This window comes from Orycteropus afer, unplaced genomic scaffold (genome assembly GCF_000298275.1).
Source record: "Orycteropus afer afer isolate SDZICR_OR568_19922 unplaced genomic scaffold, OryAfe1.0 scaffold00061, whole genome shotgun sequence".
Taxonomy (NCBI): Eukaryota; Metazoa; Chordata; class Mammalia; order Tubulidentata; family Orycteropodidae; genus Orycteropus; species Orycteropus afer.
In genome coordinates this window covers 11520334-11539146 of record NW_006921648.1, presented here as the reverse complement: position 1 = coordinate 11539146, position 18813 = coordinate 11520334, and the positions used below count along the sequence as shown (strand labels likewise).

The 18813-nt window shown below is 37.5% G+C and overlaps 1 protein-coding gene across 1 annotated transcript in view; it reads left to right on the top strand.

Moving 5' to 3' along the window:
- The window catches only part of GSPT1 (G1 to S phase transition 1), a 37035-nt gene that overhangs the window by 11307 nt on the left and 6915 nt on the right, over positions 1-18813 (top strand). Inside the window, exons 2-11 of the mRNA XM_007939633.2 lie at positions 6191-6235; positions 6354-6395; positions 7045-7269; positions 7823-7856; positions 10475-10552; positions 11903-12083; positions 13990-14144; positions 14326-14466; positions 16033-16126; positions 16987-17067. Coding sequence (XP_007937824.1) covers positions 6191-6235; positions 6354-6395; positions 7045-7269; positions 7823-7856; positions 10475-10552; positions 11903-12083; positions 13990-14144; positions 14326-14466; positions 16033-16126; positions 16987-17067 — 1076 coding nt within the window. The remainder of the gene's footprint in view (positions 1-6190; positions 6236-6353; positions 6396-7044; positions 7270-7822; positions 7857-10474; positions 10553-11902; positions 12084-13989; positions 14145-14325; positions 14467-16032; positions 16127-16986; positions 17068-18813) is intronic.

The window sequence follows — 18813 nt, the reverse complement described above, 5'->3', positions numbered from 1 at the left end:
TGAGGTCTTTTTCCTTTCCATATAAAGTTAGTGATCATTTTTTCCATATCCCTAAAGAATGTTGATGGGATCTGGATTGGGATTGCTAAATGTAGGACATTTTGAAAAATAAAACTATGACCAGGTTTTCATTATGCCACATTATGGTCCGTTACAGATATCACTGTCATGAGAAGTGCCTTACAGCCTTAGGCATGTAGTATGTTTGTAAATATAAGAGTTGGTTTAAGGAAATAGGTGGTCAGGTGTACGTGCTGTTTGGTTTTAAAAGGTTCAATTAGAGTTAAAAACCAAATAACCCACTACCTTGGGAAATCTATCATACCAGTTGTTGCCATCTTTTTCCTGCTTTAAAGTACTTGTTGTTATGTGCCGTCAAGTCGGACCTGACTCATAGCGACCCCCTCCTTGGGTTTCCGAGGCAGTATCACTATTGAAGTAGATTGCCCCATCTTCCTTCCGAGGAGTGGCTGGTGGATTTGAACCATCAGCCTTCTGGTTAGCAGTCAAGTGCCTTAAGCATTATGCTACCAGAGCTCCTTTAAAGTACTTAGTACACCCAAATTATACATTATAAGTTAGTATACTGTTATGGTGATTCTCATATGCCCATATTTGAGATGGTAATAACAGTGTATATTTCATGGGATTTAGGGGATTAATTGAGGCAGTCATCAGCATATAAGGGCTCAGTAAAAATCCTTAGTTGCTGTTGAGTCAGTTCAACTCACAGCAACCCCACGTGTGCTGGGTAGAACTGCTCCATTAAGTTTTCAAGGCTCTGACCTTTCAGAGACAGATCTCCAGGCCATTGTCTTCTGAGGAACTTCTGGGTGGGTTTGAACTACCAACGTTTTGGCTAGTAGTCAAGTGCTTAAATTAACCACTTGCACCACACAGGGACATCCCAATAAAAATCAGCTGTAATTTGCTACTCTCACCCTCCACCCCCAACACTATATGCACTTGTCCTTTCTATCCTCATCTGGCACATAAGATATTCACTACATGTTGTTTGCTGTTGTTATGTGCCGTCGAGTCGGACCTGACTCACAGCGACCCCTCCTTGGGTTTCCAAGGCAGTATCACTACGGAAGTAGATTGTCCCATCTTCCTTCCAAGGAGTGGCTGGTGGGTTTGAACCACCAGCCTTCTGGTTAGCAGTCAAATGTCTTAGGCACTACGCTTTACTACAAGTTAGCTGGCAGAATTGATACGTGGTAGGAGATAGACACTGTCCTTTATTGAATCTACTAAACTCCAGGGATTACTTAATTGACAGTAAAGAAGTATATTTTCTCATTTAATCTTCTCAGCAATCCTATCAAGTGGTTATTTTATATTATTCCCGTATTTTCAGATGAAATACCTGCATTTTGCAATTTGTAAGTGACAAACTAGGATTCAAACCCAACAGTTGACTCATTATTAGGCTCCTGTCACTACTCTATTCAATCTGTATGCTGAACAGATAATCTGAGAAGCTGGGTTATATGAAGGACAACGTGGAATCAGGATTGGAAAAAGACTCATGAACAACCTGCAGTATGCAGATGACATAGCCTTGCCTGCTTAACGTGAAGATGACTTGAAGCACTTACTGATGAAGATCAAAGACTGCACTGCCTTCAGTGCAGATTATACCTCAACATAAAGAAAACGAAAATCCTGGCAATTGGACCAATAAGCAACATCATGATAAATGGAGAAAAGATCGAAGTTGTCTGGAATTTCATTTTACTTGGATGCATGGAAGCAACAGCCAAGAAATCAGATAATGTATTGCACTGGGTAGATCTGCTGCAAAAGACCTTTTTCAAGTGTTAAAGAGCAAAGATGTCACTTTGAAGATTAAGATGTGCCTGACCCAAGCCATGGTATTTTCAGTCCCCTCATATGCATGTGAAAGCTGGACAATAATTAAGGAGACTGAAGAAAAATTGGTGCATTTGAATTGTTTTGTTGGCAAGGAATACTGAAAGTATCATGGACCACCAGAAGAACGAACAACTCTTTTGGAAGAAGTCCAGTTGGACTGTTTCTTAGAAGCAAGAATGGCCAGACTTGGTCTCACCTACTTTGGTCATGTTGTCAGAAGAGACCACTCCCTGGAGAAGGATGTCATGCTTTGTAAAGTAGAAGGTCAGCAAAACAGGAGAAGACCCTCAACACAGGATTGACACAGTGGTTGCCCTCAAGCTTAGCAAAGATTGTGAGGATGGCACAGGACCAGCCCATGTTTTGTTGTGTTGTGCGTAGGGTACAACAGAACCAACTTGACAGCACCTGGCAACAGCATCCACTACTCTGCTGCCTCCTATGTGATAGAATGGCATACAGGAAATTGATTTACTTAGCACCACCTTACTGTCTCTGAAAATTTTTTCTCTCCTTTACCTTAGCCTTAAACTTTTCTTTGAAAATAGGAAAATGGAAAAAGGTTGTCCCATACTATGTCTAAAGTATAATTCTGTTCCCTTTCAAGCGTGGCCCAAATGATTTTTTACCAAAACTAAAACCAAACCCACTGCCATTACGTTGATTCTGACTCATAGTAACCCTGTAGGACAGAGCAGAACTGCACTATGATGTTTCTAGAGTTTAATCTTTATGGAAGCTGACCGCCACGTCTTTTGCACTTTTAAGCCTTCCCTTCAGTTCTACTGCTCACTTGTCCTGTTGTCTGAGTGACATGCTCAAGGAAGCATACCAGTTCAGGAGTTTCTGCATGTATAATTTAGTGACCTTGATTACATTCTTTGAGTTATGTAACCATTGTGTCCATCCTTTTTTAAGTTGTTCCTTGCTCATTAACATAAACTCACTGCTCCCTAAGGTTCCTATCTGATCTTTCAAGTTGCTCTTGTCAATTTGATACTGTACAGATAGTTCTTTAAAGGGCATAGTGCTTTTTTACTAGTTAAATAAACTGTTGTTGAGCTTAACTAGACTGCAGAGGATATTTTTTGTTTTAGGTTTAAAGATTATCTCAGGGCAATAGTTTCAGAGGTTCATACAGCCTCCATGGTTCCAGAAAGTCTGTGGAGTCCATGAGATTTTGAAATTCTGTACTGCATTTTCCCCATTTTGGTCAGTATTCTTCTATAGAATCTTTGAGCAAAAAGTTCAGGAATGGTAGCCAGGCACCATCTAGTTCTTCTGGTCTCATGGCAAAGGAGGCAGTGGTTCATAGAGCAGTTAGCCACACATTCCACATCCTCTTGTTCCTGACTCTTCTCCTTCATCTCTTGTTTCAGGTGAATAGGGACTGATTTTTATGCCTTGGATGGCTGCCTGCAAGCCTTTAAGACTCCAGGTACTACACAGTGAGCTAGCAGGTAGAACAGAAGCATTAAACATGTTATTAGGCCAGTTAACTGGGATGTCCCATGAAACCATGACTCTAAAACTCCAAACCAGGGAACCAAATCCCATGAGGTGTTCGGTTGTACATAAACAGCCTGTAAAAATGGTCTGGGGGTGGTGTCTGACCTCCTAACTTCACAAGAGAAGATCAAGATCAGCATCAACAACCCAATGCTGATTACTGTGAGGCAGAGGTTGGACATGTCACTAACCTCCAGCCTTCTTCTGACACCGGCCAACTCTTTCGTGGCATTCTTTACTTCCCTGCGATGTTCAGTACTTTGTTGCAATAGCCACACTGAACTCAAAGGCAATATGCATGATTATAGAGCATATTAGGAAAGTAACACATTACAATTGAGGATCAGAAAGACTCAGTATACAGTTCTTTGATCAGGACAGCCTCCCCTAAGCCATGCCACAGGCACACTTCTCTCTGGCCTTTGTTATTCTTGGACAAGTGTAACAGAGCTCTTTAAGCTCTGCCAATAGGTGCCCAGAGAGGCACCCCACCCAGAGAGGCAAGTCACCTGCCTGAAGGTAGTCAGCTTATTCGCTCTGTGGCCAGGAAGCCTGCTACTCTGTTTCATGCTGGTCTCTTGGTTGTGGTGCCTCTGCTGCTGCCATTTCTCTGCTGTTGGTTCTTGCCATTCCTGGTGTCATAATTCTCTGCCTCCTGGATTGAGTAAGTTCAGTGCAGGGATCTTGAGTCCAAACATGCTCTACTCCTGGCTCTACTTTCTTGATGGTAGTGAGATCTCCCCCTTCTTGCCATCTAGGATAGCTCATTTTAAGCCTAGCAGGATGGCAAAACTGACCAATTTGCACATTAGAGTTCTGTGCACCCAATCCCCTTTGTGGGTCACAAGCACCTCACATTTGCATAGTCCTGCCCAGTCATCTGGTTAGAAGTCACAAAGACCACAGCTAGAAGGGTACCATACAGCCTCAGCAACCACTCTTTTGTTGTTGTAAATATGTCTATCACACAGCTCTTGCCAGTTCAACTTTTTATAGGTATGCCACTTATTTTGAGGTTATACAATATGTGTCCTTTTGAGAATAGCTTCTTTCACTCCTCGTAATGTCTTCAAACTTCATCCATACAATAGCATGTATTAAGACTTCTTTTCTCCTACTGGCAAGCAGTATTCCATTGTATGTATGTACACATTTGTTTATCCATTCATCTGCTGATGGGCATTTAGGTTGTTTACACCTTTTGACAATTGTGAATAGTGCTGCAGTGAACGTTGGTGTAATACAAGTCTCTTTTGAAGTCCCTGCTTTCAAAGTCTTGGGTATAATACTAGGTGTAGAATTGCTGGGTCACATAGTAGCTCTATTTTTTTGGATTTTTGAGGAACCACCACTGTGATTTCTATAGTGTCTGTACCTTTTTTTTTTTTTTTTTTAATTAATTAATTAATTAGTGTGTCTCTACCATTTTGCATTCCCACCAGCAATGGGCAAGGCTCTCAATTTTGTCACATCCTCACCAACATTTGATATTTTATGTGTGTGTGTATGTCTGTGTGTGTTTTCTTCATTCATATCCCTTCTGGTGGGTGTAAAATGGAATCTCATTATTTTGACTGATGGCTAATGATGCTGTGCATTTTTTCATGGGTTTGGTGGTCATTTGAATATCTGTGGAGAAATGTCTATTCAAGTCCTTTGCCCATTTTGCGATTGGGTTATTTGTCATTTTGTTGCTAAGTTTGTTTGTTTTTTTTTTAATATATCTTGGTTACTAGATGCTTGTCAGATAATATGATTTCCAAAGATACCTTCCCAGTTAGTAGTTAGTCTTTTTGCTTTTTTGGTAGTCATTTTATGAACAAAAGTTTTTAATATTTATGAGGTCCCATTATTTTATTTTGTTTTTTGCTGTTTGTGCTTTTGTTGTTACATTAGATAACCCATTGCTGAAAGCTAGGCCTGACTGCGTTGCCACTGCTGCTTCTAAGAATTTTAGGGTTTTAGTTTGCACACTTAGGTCCTTCTTACATTTTGAGTTTGTTTTTGTGTGTGATGTGTGGTGTGGATCCGGTTTCATTTTTCTGCATGTGGAAATCCAATTTTCCCAGCACCATTTATTGAAGAGACTCTCCCTGTGTCTTTTTAAAAACAAGGGGACTTTGATATTGGAGTATTGTTAAGATTTATCAGATGTAAAAAGAAGATTTATTTGGTATCAGTATATATATATTTCTTGTGTGGTGGGTAGATTTGTCAAAAGTAGATTTGCAGTGTGGGGGCTATGGAAATTGGATTGTTGGTTAATCTTAAATTTCTAATATGTGACAAAAATGGCATCGTTGGAATCACCTTTGCTGCTGCTGTAAGGGCCTACATGCATTTCATGGGATTTATATCAAGTTTAATTTATTTAAGGATCTTAATGATAATATGTTTATGGAATCTTAAAATGGGCCCATGATTATTAAAGTTGATGCAAGAGGAGTTGAAAGCAATGGATGTGTATTTGTTGAGCAGAACTTGAGAATCTGACCTGCTGAGCTGCAGAATGCTTTACCGGTATCTGTAAAGAAATGGCTTACAGCAAATGAAGAGAACAAGCGTGATTTTATGGGTAATTTCAATGACTGAAAGTATTCTAAAATTGCCTGTAATTGGTGGATTTTTAAAAGTAGGTTAAACAAAGACTTCTAGTTTGAGAACTTGTAATTAGTTGCCACCGGTCTGAACTACTGAGTTTCCATTGTATTTTAACAATTTTTGTTTTTACCGTGTTTTAAAAGATAAAATGGACATACAGATCTCGAATTTTAATTGTTCAACTTATTTCTATTTTAAACAGCACCTGTGGAACCTTCTCAAGAGGAACAGTCCTTGTTGTGTGAAGGTAATTTTCTATGTTGTAACTCTTTTAAAATGTAATTAAGAAAACATTTTATTGCCTGTAGTGTATAAAGGTAGATAGTGTTTTGTAAATACACCTCATATCTCAATTTCTTGTCTAGGTTCAAATTCAGCTGTTAGCATGGAACTTTCAGAACCTGTTGGTAAGAAAATTTCTGACCATAAAAATACAGTAAAATACGAAACTCTTTCACTCGAGATTTAAAGTGCAAATGTAAGTGTTACGGTCATTATAATGTTCCAGACTGACATTGAGTCTTTGTTATCAAGATGGAGAAAAGAGCAAACTGGGTATCACTATCACTGTGATAAGTTTAGTGAGCAGAGAATTGAATGGAGGACAGTGAAAGTGAGCTCAAGTAGTAGTAGTCCATATCCTTTGTGAAAAATTTCCCTCCTGTTTTGTAACTATTACTCTTAAGGTTTTCACACTCCCAACATGATTATTAAAGTTGATGCAAAAGTTACATTACTTGAGGGGGAAAAAAATCTTCTAAATCAGGGCATCTTGACAGTGGAATAACTGGACTGTTAGGAACGTTAGAGTTCTTATTTTGTTTGTCCTTATGAAAATGAAGCTTTGTTAAAATAGCAGCTACTCATACTCTCTGAGTCAGAGCACTCTGATGCCACCAGCGAAGGTGAGATTTTTCTGCATCCATGTCACTGGTCATGAGGAAATGGAGCTGAATATGCAAAGTCCCATTTGTTGTTTAAAAGCATCTGTATTTTAAAGTACAGGTTTATAAATCTTTTCTAAAATACTAAGTTAAAATGTCTTTATTTCAGTAGAAAATGGAGAAACAGAAATGTCTCCAGAAGAATCATGGGAGCACAAAGAAGAAATAAGTGAAGCAGAGCCTGGGGGTGGTTCCCTGGGAGATGGAAGGCCCCCAGAGGAGAATGCCCAAGAAATGATGGAGGAAGAAGAGGAAATACCCAAACCGAAATCTGTGGTTGCACCGCCAGGTGCTCCTAAAAAAGAGCATGTCAATGTTGTATTCATTGGCCATGTAGGTAAGTCATAGCAAGTATAAGAAATGACAAAAGTTACTGAATACATTTAAAAAATAACTTACTTATCTTCATGAGGGTGTTTAGGGAAACCAAAGTGAATCTAAAAAGCTTTAGGTTAACCCATGGGAGTGAGTTCATTTCCAGGCCCAAAGGATGACTAGGGACCATAGTCTCGGGGTTTCGTCAGCCTCTGTCAGACCAATAAGAGTGGCTAGTTTTTTCCATTTTGAGTTTTGTTCCCATTATTAGGGGAATTTATAGTCTATTGCTGCTGTGCTGATAGCTGAAACTCGGGGCAGTCTGTCCAAAAATTAATTCTTTTCTTTAGCCATAAAATATTTATAGATCATTATTGAACCGTAGGGGTCATAGCTACCTCATTTCCCAAGGAAGAAGGTAACTAATTGCTTTGTGCCCAAGATCTCTGCTATAGTTCAGTTGCTTTTGCAAGATTTAATTAAATATGCTAAAAGGTACTGTTAGTTGTTTTAGTGTATATAGAAGGGGTTATTTTTGTTTGTTTTTAACCAGTGGTTTGCATATTTTACTATAGATGCTGGCAAGTCAACCATTGGAGGACAAATAATGTAAGTCTATTGTTGATTTAACCCTTTCATGACCCAATTAAAATTTTTTTAAGACACTTTCATTGATAAGTTTTTTCATTAATACAATGCATGCTGTATTAGTAAATGTGTTTGACTTTTTCATAGATAACATAGGTTTTGAAAAATGTTATGTGTTACTCGGTGGGGTATGATTATGTGGGACACATATGTTCTTCTGGACTCTGCATTGCTTTCTAGATCTCTTGACAGGTATGCATAATGACTGGTTCTTGAAAATGTGGTATTTGTGGAAACAGAATCATTAGGAGAAACGCAACTTCCAACTAACACACAGAAACCCAGAAATACACCTACAAGGCTTATCTCACTGTACAAAAACCCCTAGGATGCAACACTTCATATAATACCTGTAAAATCAGTAATTTGCGGCATACGCCCATTTTTTCTACTTCAGTAGTTATACAGGTTCCCACCTGCTAGTAGCATGTACTATTATTCACAGCATACTGCTTTGCCAGTAAACCTGAGAGGCAGAAAATATAGGTGGGCACTGTGTGTCCCACAGGTCACAAGAGGGTTAAATAAAATGCTAGGGAGTTAATGACACATTCACAGGAAGGAGTTAAGAAAAATTAACAATAAAATGGCATTCCCTTTAGAGAATGCTGATCTTAAGTAATTTTTGTAATTAGTATTTTCTGATGGATTTGATAGCAGAATTTTTTTGCTATCACTGATTCATGGAACATTAATTAAATATTTATGATAGCCATCTAGAAAAACTAATGTAGAACCTAGATTACAGGAAATCTTAGTCTGCTCTGAATATAATTTACTTGGGAATAATGAAAACCATCTCTCGAATCTGATGAAGGGAGAACTTTTTATCTCCCATTTATTACCTCCTTAATATGTATAGTAGTTGGTCTCTTTATCAGTACATTCTAGTGTGGAAAAATGTTTATAATTTTAAAAAGCCCTAAATTTTAATCCCCATTCTAAATTAGACCCATTTCTGAAAGCTTTTTCTTTAGACTGAAAGGGCTAATTATCATTGTCTTGGCTACTTAAATAACTGCAAACGGTAATCTTCCCTATTACTCAATTCTGAAAATTTCCACAAGAGAGGCCCTAAAGTAATCCTTAACCATGAGTGGAACTTTGGGATGCACACATTTTGCTAATGGGGTTGTAACTTTCACTGGGGTTCTACACTCAGATGGTTAGGAGCAGTGCAGTATAGATGACGACACAGAGCCAATAGAGAGATCAAAGCTGGGAGCAGGGAGGCATTGATTTAGATTGAGTCAAGGGAAGCAGTTAAGACATTGCTAAGAAACTATTTTAAAATTAAAATCTCACATTGACAAGTAGTATTTCAAAAATAATAATACTAAGATTTCATTAGGAGCTCTGATAGCATAGTGCCTAAGGCACTTGATTGCTAATCAGAAGGCTAGCGGTTCAAGCCCACCAGCCACTCCTCAGAAAGAAGGTAGGGCAATCTACTTCCATAGTGATACTGCCTCAGAAATCCAAGGAGGGGTTGCTATGAGTCAGATCCAACTTGGCGGCACATAACAAGATTTCATTGCCTGGAAAACACTGTCACCATCCCCCTCCACCACCACCACCACCACTTTTATACAGCATCTTCATTTCCTAATAAAAGTAAAAACATTTTTATTTGGAAGTAATTTTTAGACTTACAAAAAAGGTTTCAAAAGTACTAGAATTTCCCTATACCCTTTATTCAACTTGCCCTAATGTTAACATGTTTCATAACTATAGTACAATCGTCAAAACTAGGAAATTAACATTAGGACAAGACTACTGACTAAGCTACAAATGATATTTGAACTTGAATTTTCCCACAAAAGTCCTTATTCTGTTCCAGAATTCAACATTGCATTTAGTTGTTACGTCTCTTTAGTCTCCTCCTTTTCTTGCCGTTCTCAACCATGATCATTTGAAGAGTACTGCTTGGTTATTTTAGATAATGTCTTTGAACTTGAATTTGAGTGCTCTTTCCTCACAGCTAGATTGAGGTTATGCATTCTGTGCAAGAATACCACCAAAGGGCTTTTGTGCCCTTCTCAGTGTATCCTGTCAGGCAGTAAGTACATGGTATCAGTATGCAGTAGGACTTACTTATTACTCTTGATATTAACTATGACTACTTGGTTATGGTGGTACAATGGGTGCTTGCCTGTTAACTGAAAGGTCAGCAGTTTGAACCCACCAGCAGCTAGCTCCATGAAGGAAAGATCTGGAGATCTGCTTCTGTAAAAATTAAAGTCTAGGAAATCCTATGGGGCAGTTCCGCTCTGTCATTAGGATCACTTTTGACTTGGAATCACCTTATTGGCACACAACAACTTGTTTAAGGTGTTAACTCCACTGGAAAGTTACTATTTTTTCCCTTTATCTTGGGGGAGATTTTCTGAGACTGTGTGTGAGCCATTTTCCCCTCACACTTTCATTCATAATTTTAGCATCTATTACTGGTATGTTTACTTTTTTAAATAGCTGTTTTCTTGAATTGAAATTCTCCTTGAAGACTCTAAGGTTTTCCTGACATCATTGAGCAGTGTGAGAGTGTTGACTATGTTATTTTCCCCCCTCAACTTTTTCAGGTATTTGACTGGAATGGTTGACAAAAGGACACTTGAGAAATATGAAAGAGAAGCTAAAGAAAAAAACAGAGAAACTTGGTATAGTAACCTTTTATGATAATACAAACTTATTTTAAAGAAACCTTGCCTGCTTAATGCTTTTGTAGCCTATTAAAATATAAGTTCTTGAGAACCAAAATGGTATTACAACAAAGGAAGAGGTTTTCCCTCTCATATGTAGTACAGGTAGGAGCTCTGGTAGCATAGTGCCTAAGGCACTTGACTGCTAACCAGAAGGCTGGCAGTTCAAACCTACCAGCCACTCCTCGAAAGGAAGGTTGGGCAATCTATTTCCATAGTGATACCACCTCGGAAACCGAAAGAGGGGTCGCTATGAGTTGGGATCGACTCGACGGCACATAACAACATGTAGTACAGAGCAGAGTATAATTCATAATTACTTAATAAGTTACATAGAGAACATTTGGAAACCAGCCGGATGTCCAGTAATGGGAGACTTAACTGAATCAATCATAAAATATCCATTTAATTGGGTCATTATATAACCACTGAAAATTATATTTATGATGGCCAGGAATATATCTTATAGTGGTGGTAGGGAAGAAATAGGAAACATAATTATGTCTTAAGTTCAATTATGATCATTAACTATGCAAATCAACACTAATAAAAAAAAGGAATGGGAGATAAAAAAAGTATTGAAGAGAGAAAGGATCAGCTTGTTTCTGTTTATCTGTTTGTTACTTTCATATATATATTTTTAATTAGGAAGCCTTATTTGGAGGGGACATTGACCTTTTTATTTATTCTTTTTTTATTTGTGGTCTTCTATATTAAGGGGAAAAATCCTAATCAGTGTTAAAATAAAAATAAATGGATCACATACTGTGAAATATAGACAGTGAGTTTACTATTACAGATGTTCACTATTATAGATGGTGTGAATTTAAAATGAGTAATTTTCATCTAGGAAAGTAATACTGAAATTTTTAACAGGTAGCCATTGCACCCAGATGGCAAGTTAGTGGCTTTAATTTTTAATTTCATGCACTTTGAAAAACAATCCCTAGATAGCCATTATTTGTGTTCCACTTTGTGCCTTATAATTAGAAAAATGCAAAAGTTCATTACTGAACTCAGTGGTACTGGCATTGGTTCTGTATTTCTGTGTACATTATCAGCTTGTTTTCATAAATAATATTTGCTTATAAAATATATAATTGACTGCATATATATAAAAATTTTCAGTATTGAATCATAATAATGCAGATTATTCTCTAAATTTTTATCTCCGTCCAGCTCTGCTCATAATTAAAATGCTGTATGACAGATGGAAAGCTGGGTCATCATTTATAGCTCTATTTTTAGGAAAGTAGCTCTTAAAAGCATATTTTCAGCATCATTGTTCTTATCTCTGAATTCTTCCAGGTATTTGTCTTGGGCCTTAGACACAAATCAGGAAGAACGAGATAAGGGTAAAACAGTAGAAGTGGGTCGAGCCTATTTTGAAACAGAAAAGAAGCATTTCACAATTCTAGATGCCCCTGGCCACAAGAGTTTTGTTCCAAATATGATTGGAGGTGCTTCTCAAGCTGATTTGGCTGTACTGGTGAGAAAAACATCTTCATTCCATCTTTATATCTGTATTTGTTAGAAATCCCACTTGAATTTCAGGTATTTGAATTTACCTCCTAAATGCTAGAATTCAGGTTGCAGTGAGCTATAATAATTTGCAGTTTTGTTTCACTGATCTACTCAAGAAATGTTGGTAATTTGATTTACTTAAGAAAGTATGTTTCAACTTTTCTCTCTCATTGCTTTCTAACCTTTTTTTTTTTTTTTTTAATTTTTATTGTGATTTGGGTGAAAGCTTACAGAGCAAATTAATTTTCCATACAGCAGTTCATACACATTTAGTTTCATGACCTTGACTACAATTCCCCACAATATAGCAGCTCTCTTCTCACTTCTTCCTGGTAGTTACTTCTTCCCTGTGTCCTTCTTTCCTGTTCATTCCTGCCCACCAAGCTGTCTCCCTATTCAAACACTGCCCTTCTGCTTACCACAGTTGATTGCTTTAAGGAGTGTATCTACCTGTTGTAAATGTTCATCCTATATGCCTGTCTGTTGTTTGTCTGAAAGCCACAGGAGTGGGTTCAATTCCAGACGTGAAGAGTAACTAAGGGCTATAGTCTCAAGGGTCTCACCAGGCTGTATCAAACCAGTAAACCTGGTCTCTTTTTTTTTGTTCCATGTTGTTCTCCCACTCCGTCCAGGATCTCTTGCACTGATCACTTTACAAGTGGTTGACAGTGGTAACCAGGTACCATCTCGTTCTTCTGGTTTCATGGTCATATAGGCTGAGGATCACATGGTCTACTAGTCTCTTGGACTGATTGTTTCCATGCGTCTTTAATTTTCTTCATTTTTCTTGGCTCTGGATGCGGGGAGACCCACTGACCCCAGTCACTACTCACCAAAGTAGGATGTAGAACAATGTTTCTATGTAGTGTATTATGCCACTTGAGTTTGATGTCCCTGCGACCATGGTCCTGAGCCTACAGGTCCAACTACTCACTCCCTCAGGGTGGTTGGCCGTGGCCAAGAAGTTATCATCACTTTGCCCTTTGTTAGCTCTATTATATATTTGGACATCCTTGCAGCACATAACAATACATATGTAGAAGATAATGTTTGCCAACTTTATATGTTTATGGGTATATTCCCTTTTGCCTAGACATACTTGATCATTCAGCCTCTCAATCATTCTGTTTACCCATAGATTAATGTTTGTTATCACTGAAAATACAGCATTGTATATGTAATAGGGTTTATCTTTGTTGTCTGTACCTCTCTGTCTTCCTCTTCCTCAGTGCCACTGTGTTGATCACTCATTTTTGGTACACTGCCTTTCCCTTCACCCAATTCAATACTTGTCTCTACCTATCTATTATCTGCTATTATTAGCCATTGCTGTGTCAAGAACTTCAACCCAGACCCCACAGCTATGGAGTCGATTCTGACTCTTAGTAACCCTATGGGACAAAGTAGAATTGCCCTGTAGGGTTTCCTTACAGAAGCAGACTGTCTCATTCTTCTCTTGCAGAGCAGCTAGTGGGTTTTGATTAGCAGCCAAATGCCTTAACCACTATGCAACCAGGCCTCCTTTGTCAGAATTTAGTATCTACTAAATACAAAGCCCAGCATTAGATACTGTGGGTACAAAGATAAGAAACTGTTTCTTTAAGCCTTCGCTCATTTTGTGATTTTTGACAGTGTACTCACACTAGATCTCTTTATAAAATACATAGGCATACTAGATTTTGGAAGTTGGGTGCCTGGAAGAAACTAAACCATTTAGATATTCTTTGGTTTGTGACATTCAGGAGCATGTGTTATAACTTCAGTTGTATTTTCTTGCACAAAGCTTCTGACATAACTAAATGATGTTTTACTACTAGAATGTGTACCTGAATTGTGTAAGAATAAACTATTTGATTGATCTCTTGCAATAGGTAATCTCTGCCAGGAAAGGAGAGTTTGAAACTGGATTTGAAAAAGGAGGACAGACAAGAGAACATGCAATGTTGGCAAAGACAGCAGGTGTAAAACACTTAATTGTTCTTATTAATAAGATGGATGATCCAACAGTAAACTGGAGCAATGAGAGGTAAGCTTAGGTGTTTCACTGCTGCTGTTTTTTGACAGACAGGTTACTGGAATGAAGGAGGTTTTGTTATGGTGGTATGCCTTTTTCCTCTAGGATTTTTCTAAATCTTGAGTTTTTTAAAGGATGAAACTGGAGTTTAATTGCTTTACATTGTAATTGGATTATTTATAAATATTCATAGATATGAAGAATGTAAAGAGAAACTAGTGCCGTTTTTGAAGAAAGTTGGGTTCAATCCCAAAAAGGACATTCACTTTATGCCCTGCTCAGGATTGACTGGAGCAAACCTTAAAGATCAATCAGATTTCTGTCCTTGGTACAGGTAAGGAACCATTTTCTTCTTTGATTATTTTTTTAAAAAAGTATGCTTTAATGAGTGATTCAAGAAAACAGTGATGGTAGTTTTGGCTTTATAGGACCTTTGCTCACTTCTTAGTTGGGTTAAGTCTTTTGATTATTGAGTTGTAAGAATTTTTCACATAGTCTAGATACAAATGCCTTACCAGGTACATGATGTACACATCTTTTCTCCCATTCTGTGGGTTGTCTTTTCACTTTTTTGGTGGTATCCTTTGAAGCACAAAAGTTTTAATTTTGATGAAGTACAGTTTATTTTTTCCTTTCGTTGCCTGTGCTTTTGGTGTCTTCCCTATAAAACATTGCCTGATCCAAAGTCTTGAAGATTTATTCCTATTTTCTTCCTAAGTGTTATACATGTAGGTCTTTGATCCATTTTCAGTTAATTTTTTTGTAAGTTATAAGGTCTGTGTCTCAGTTACTTTTTTTTTTAACATGTGGTTAATTGTTCAGGCACCATTTGTTGAAAACACTGTTCTTTCCTTATTGAGTTGTCCTTTGACACCCTTGTTGAAAATCAGATTATCATAAACTAAATTAGAGTTTATTTCTGGATTCTTGATTCTATTTCATTGATCTGTATGTCTGTTGTTAGGCCAGTACCACCACACAGTCTTGATTACTGTAGTTTTATATTGTCTTGAAATCAGGATGTGTGCGTCTTCCAACTTTGTTCTTTTTCAAGATTGTTTTGGTAACTCTGGGTCCCTTGAATGTCTATATGAATTTTTAGCATCAGCTTGTCAGTGTCTACACACCAAAAAAAACAGCAGCTGGAATTTTGGTACAAATTTCATTGAATCTGTAGATCAGTTTTAGGAATACAGGTAGTCTCTGACTTACCAAATATTAAAGTTACAGTGAACTGTACTTAAATCTTTTTTTTTATTTTGGTACAAATTAGTAATATGTAGTACAAACAATGTAACAGTTCATAATTCGCTGACATTACTCTCTGATGTAATGTTTCTAATTCCCAAAGACAAGTAAAGATCAGATTTATAAAGATACTGATAATAAAAGCAGTAACAATGAAAACTTTTTAAAAAATGAGGTATTCTAGTTACTTCAGAACCAACTCACAACTGAATAGTTATTGGAACAGACACCATCTAAGTTGAGGACTATCTGTATTGCCATTTCATCAATATTACGTCTTCTGTTCATGTATTATGGTTTGAAAAGGGAAATTATTTTGTGGAATCTCAGTATCTGAGCTGGAAGAGTCCATAAAAATTAAGTATTGCAGTGTAGTCATTTCATTGCAACAGGAGGGCTATTTGCTATAAAACATTTTCTAAATCTTAATCACCTAACTTTACAAGGAAACTTTTTCATTATACTGACCTGTTTCATTACAGTTTTAGTTTTCTGAGGAATAAATGAGATGGAGTAGATAATAAATTGGTTGAATGAGTACATGGGTAGAATGAAAATATTGTTATAACCATGTTATATAAAGTTTATATGTTCATGTACCTTAAATTTTGATACTTACGTTGACTTTCTTTAATTGATATTATGTTCTTAGTGGATTACCATTTATTCCATATCTGGATAATTTGCCAAACTTCAATAGATCAGTTGATGGACCAATCAGGCTGCCAATTGTGGATAAGTACAAGGTATCCAAAATGTTGAAGAAATTGGGTTTTTTGGGAGGTGGGATCATTATGTTTTGTTTTTAATTAAGAAACAAAACCTTATTAACAACATCACATAGATTTTTTTTTTTTCAGTAGTTGCATAGGTTTAGTAGTAGTTGTTGTTGTTGTTGTTATGTTCCGTCAAGTTGGCCCCAACTCATAGCGACCCCTCCTTGGGTTTCCGAGGCAGTATCACTACGGAAGTAGGATTGCCCAGCCTTCCTTCTGAGGAGTGGCTGGTGGGTTTGAACCACCAGCCGTCTGGTTAGAGGCAAGTGTCTTAGCCACTATGCTACCACAGTAGTATAGACTAGAATGTCCTAAAGATAAACTTATTCAAGTGAAACTGCCAGACCCAAAGGATTTGCACATTAAAACTGGTGGCTGTTGACAAACAGCTCTGCAAGTTTTGCAATACCAATTTATGTGATACTTACTTTGTATAAATACTTCATTCTTTATTAGTTCTATGGTTAACTTCTTGAACAGGTATTGTTTTCCAACTCTGTGCATGAGGAAAACAGGCTCAGGAATTGATAGAACCTAAATTTATACAAGTAATTCAGATCGTATAACACTAAATCCTATGCTGTCTTCTGTACCATGTTTTCTTTTTAAACCTTAGGCATATCTGTTTTCATATGCTGTGAAACACTTATGAATGATAAGTGTTTGCGTTTACCGTGTGTTGAAGGTTAATCCGAAGCATTCTATCACATGAACTGGTGATATTCCTTATGAGTGAGCCTTGTACATTTTCACTGTGGGCTATTTCCAAGCAGTACAAAAGTCTGAAACTTGATGGTTTTTTTTTTTTTTTTAATTTTAAATTTAAATAGGATATGGGTACTGTGGTCCTGGGAAAGCTGGAGTCAGGATCTATTTGTAAAGGCCAGCAGCTTGTGATGATGCCAAACAAGGTAATGTTCTTTCCTACCTCATTTTTTCTTAAAAATATTACCAAAGAGCCAGAACTTTTCCAGAAGAAACTTGTCTTATTATTATTACTATTCAGGATTATATTAATGCCAGATTCAAAATTTGAGTGTAATATGGTAGTACTGGTACCCAGCAGCAAAAATTTAATGGGAAGAGTTAGTGTTAACACCTAGTTAAGGGTTTGTTTCTGCCACTCCCTCTGTCAGTTTGTCTTACTGTGGTGGCTGGCCATGTTGCTGTGAAGCTGGAGGCTATACTATCGGTATTTCAAATACCAGCAAGGTCACCTATGGTGGACAGGTTTCATTGGAGCTTCCAGACCAAGACAGACTCAGAAGGGGCCATCCACTTCTCAAAGAATTGGCCAGTGAAAACCATATGAACAGCAGTGAAACATTGTCTGAAATGGTGCCGGATGATGAGCCTCTTAGGTCAGAAACCACTCATTTAGGGAAGCCTTTATTTACTCTGTTGGAGCTAAGATGCCATTATTAAGAAAGTTTGTTAGTTTCAATCCCATTATTTTATAGAAAGGAAATAGAGAGCTCATATGGTTAAGTGACTTGCTTCATTTAACAAACTGGATTAGAAAGAAAGCCAGGGATGAAAACTCAGGTTTAATCATGTTTAATTTAGTCAGGCTGTCTGGGTCATTAGTGGAGGGTAGTGTAGCTATGTTGGAAACCAGAAAATGATGTATCCAGGCTCTGCTCTTCATTGTTTTGAAAGCATATTATTGGCCTTTATCCAGAATGTGTCTTTTCTTAATTCTCCCCTATCTTACTGTGAATTCTTTATCATTGGAGAGTTTCATTAAAACATGCAAACTTAACATGAATTATCCTTTTGTGTTATTTTTCAACTGCTCACTTGCTGATACCTACAGATAACCTGTTGCTAAGAAACTATTCACCTGTTTCCCAGGGCACAAGGGCTTCTGTAACAGCTCCAAAGATGTTACTTGTGGAGGAAAGTAGACCTGAATCATCAGAACCTCCAGAGATTTTATTCAGTTTCAGTGAGAATTTCTTTAGCATGCTCATTCCAGGCACAGTGAATTAGAAAACTTGAATTTTTAAGGTTTCTATATAATCTTTCGTTATAATTGGCACTTTACAAAATTGTAAAAGCATTGGAGATTAGAGTATCCTACATAGTCATAGTATCTTTGTTCCAAAGTGTTCAGTTCTACTTTCAAGCTTACTTTTCCTAAGGGAATTAGGTCTGTGACTTGGAGGATGGCGAGTGAATGAAAATAATGGCCAGTGTGAGTCCTTGCTCCATTTTCTTTATAGAGTGGCCACAAAAGTGGGGTTCATTCAGAGGCAGAAGGCAGATTGGGAGGGGGAAACAGGGAGTGGCTGCCAAATGGATGAGAGGATTTCTTTTTGGGGTGATAAGATGTTTGGAACTAGACATTGGGGATGGTTGCACAACATTATGAACATATTAGATGCCATTGAAGGAGCTCTGGTAGCGTAGTGCCTAAGGCACTTAACTACTAAACATAAGGCTGGCAGTTCAAACCCACCAGCCACTCCTCAGAAGGAAGGTTGGGCAGTCTAACCATAGTGATAGCACCTCGGAAACCCAAGGAGGGGTCGTTACAAGTTGGGTCCAACTCGATGGCACATAACAACAACAGATGCCATTGAATTGTATGCTATAAAATGGTTAAAAATAGTAAATTTTATGTTATATATTTTATATATATATATATATATATA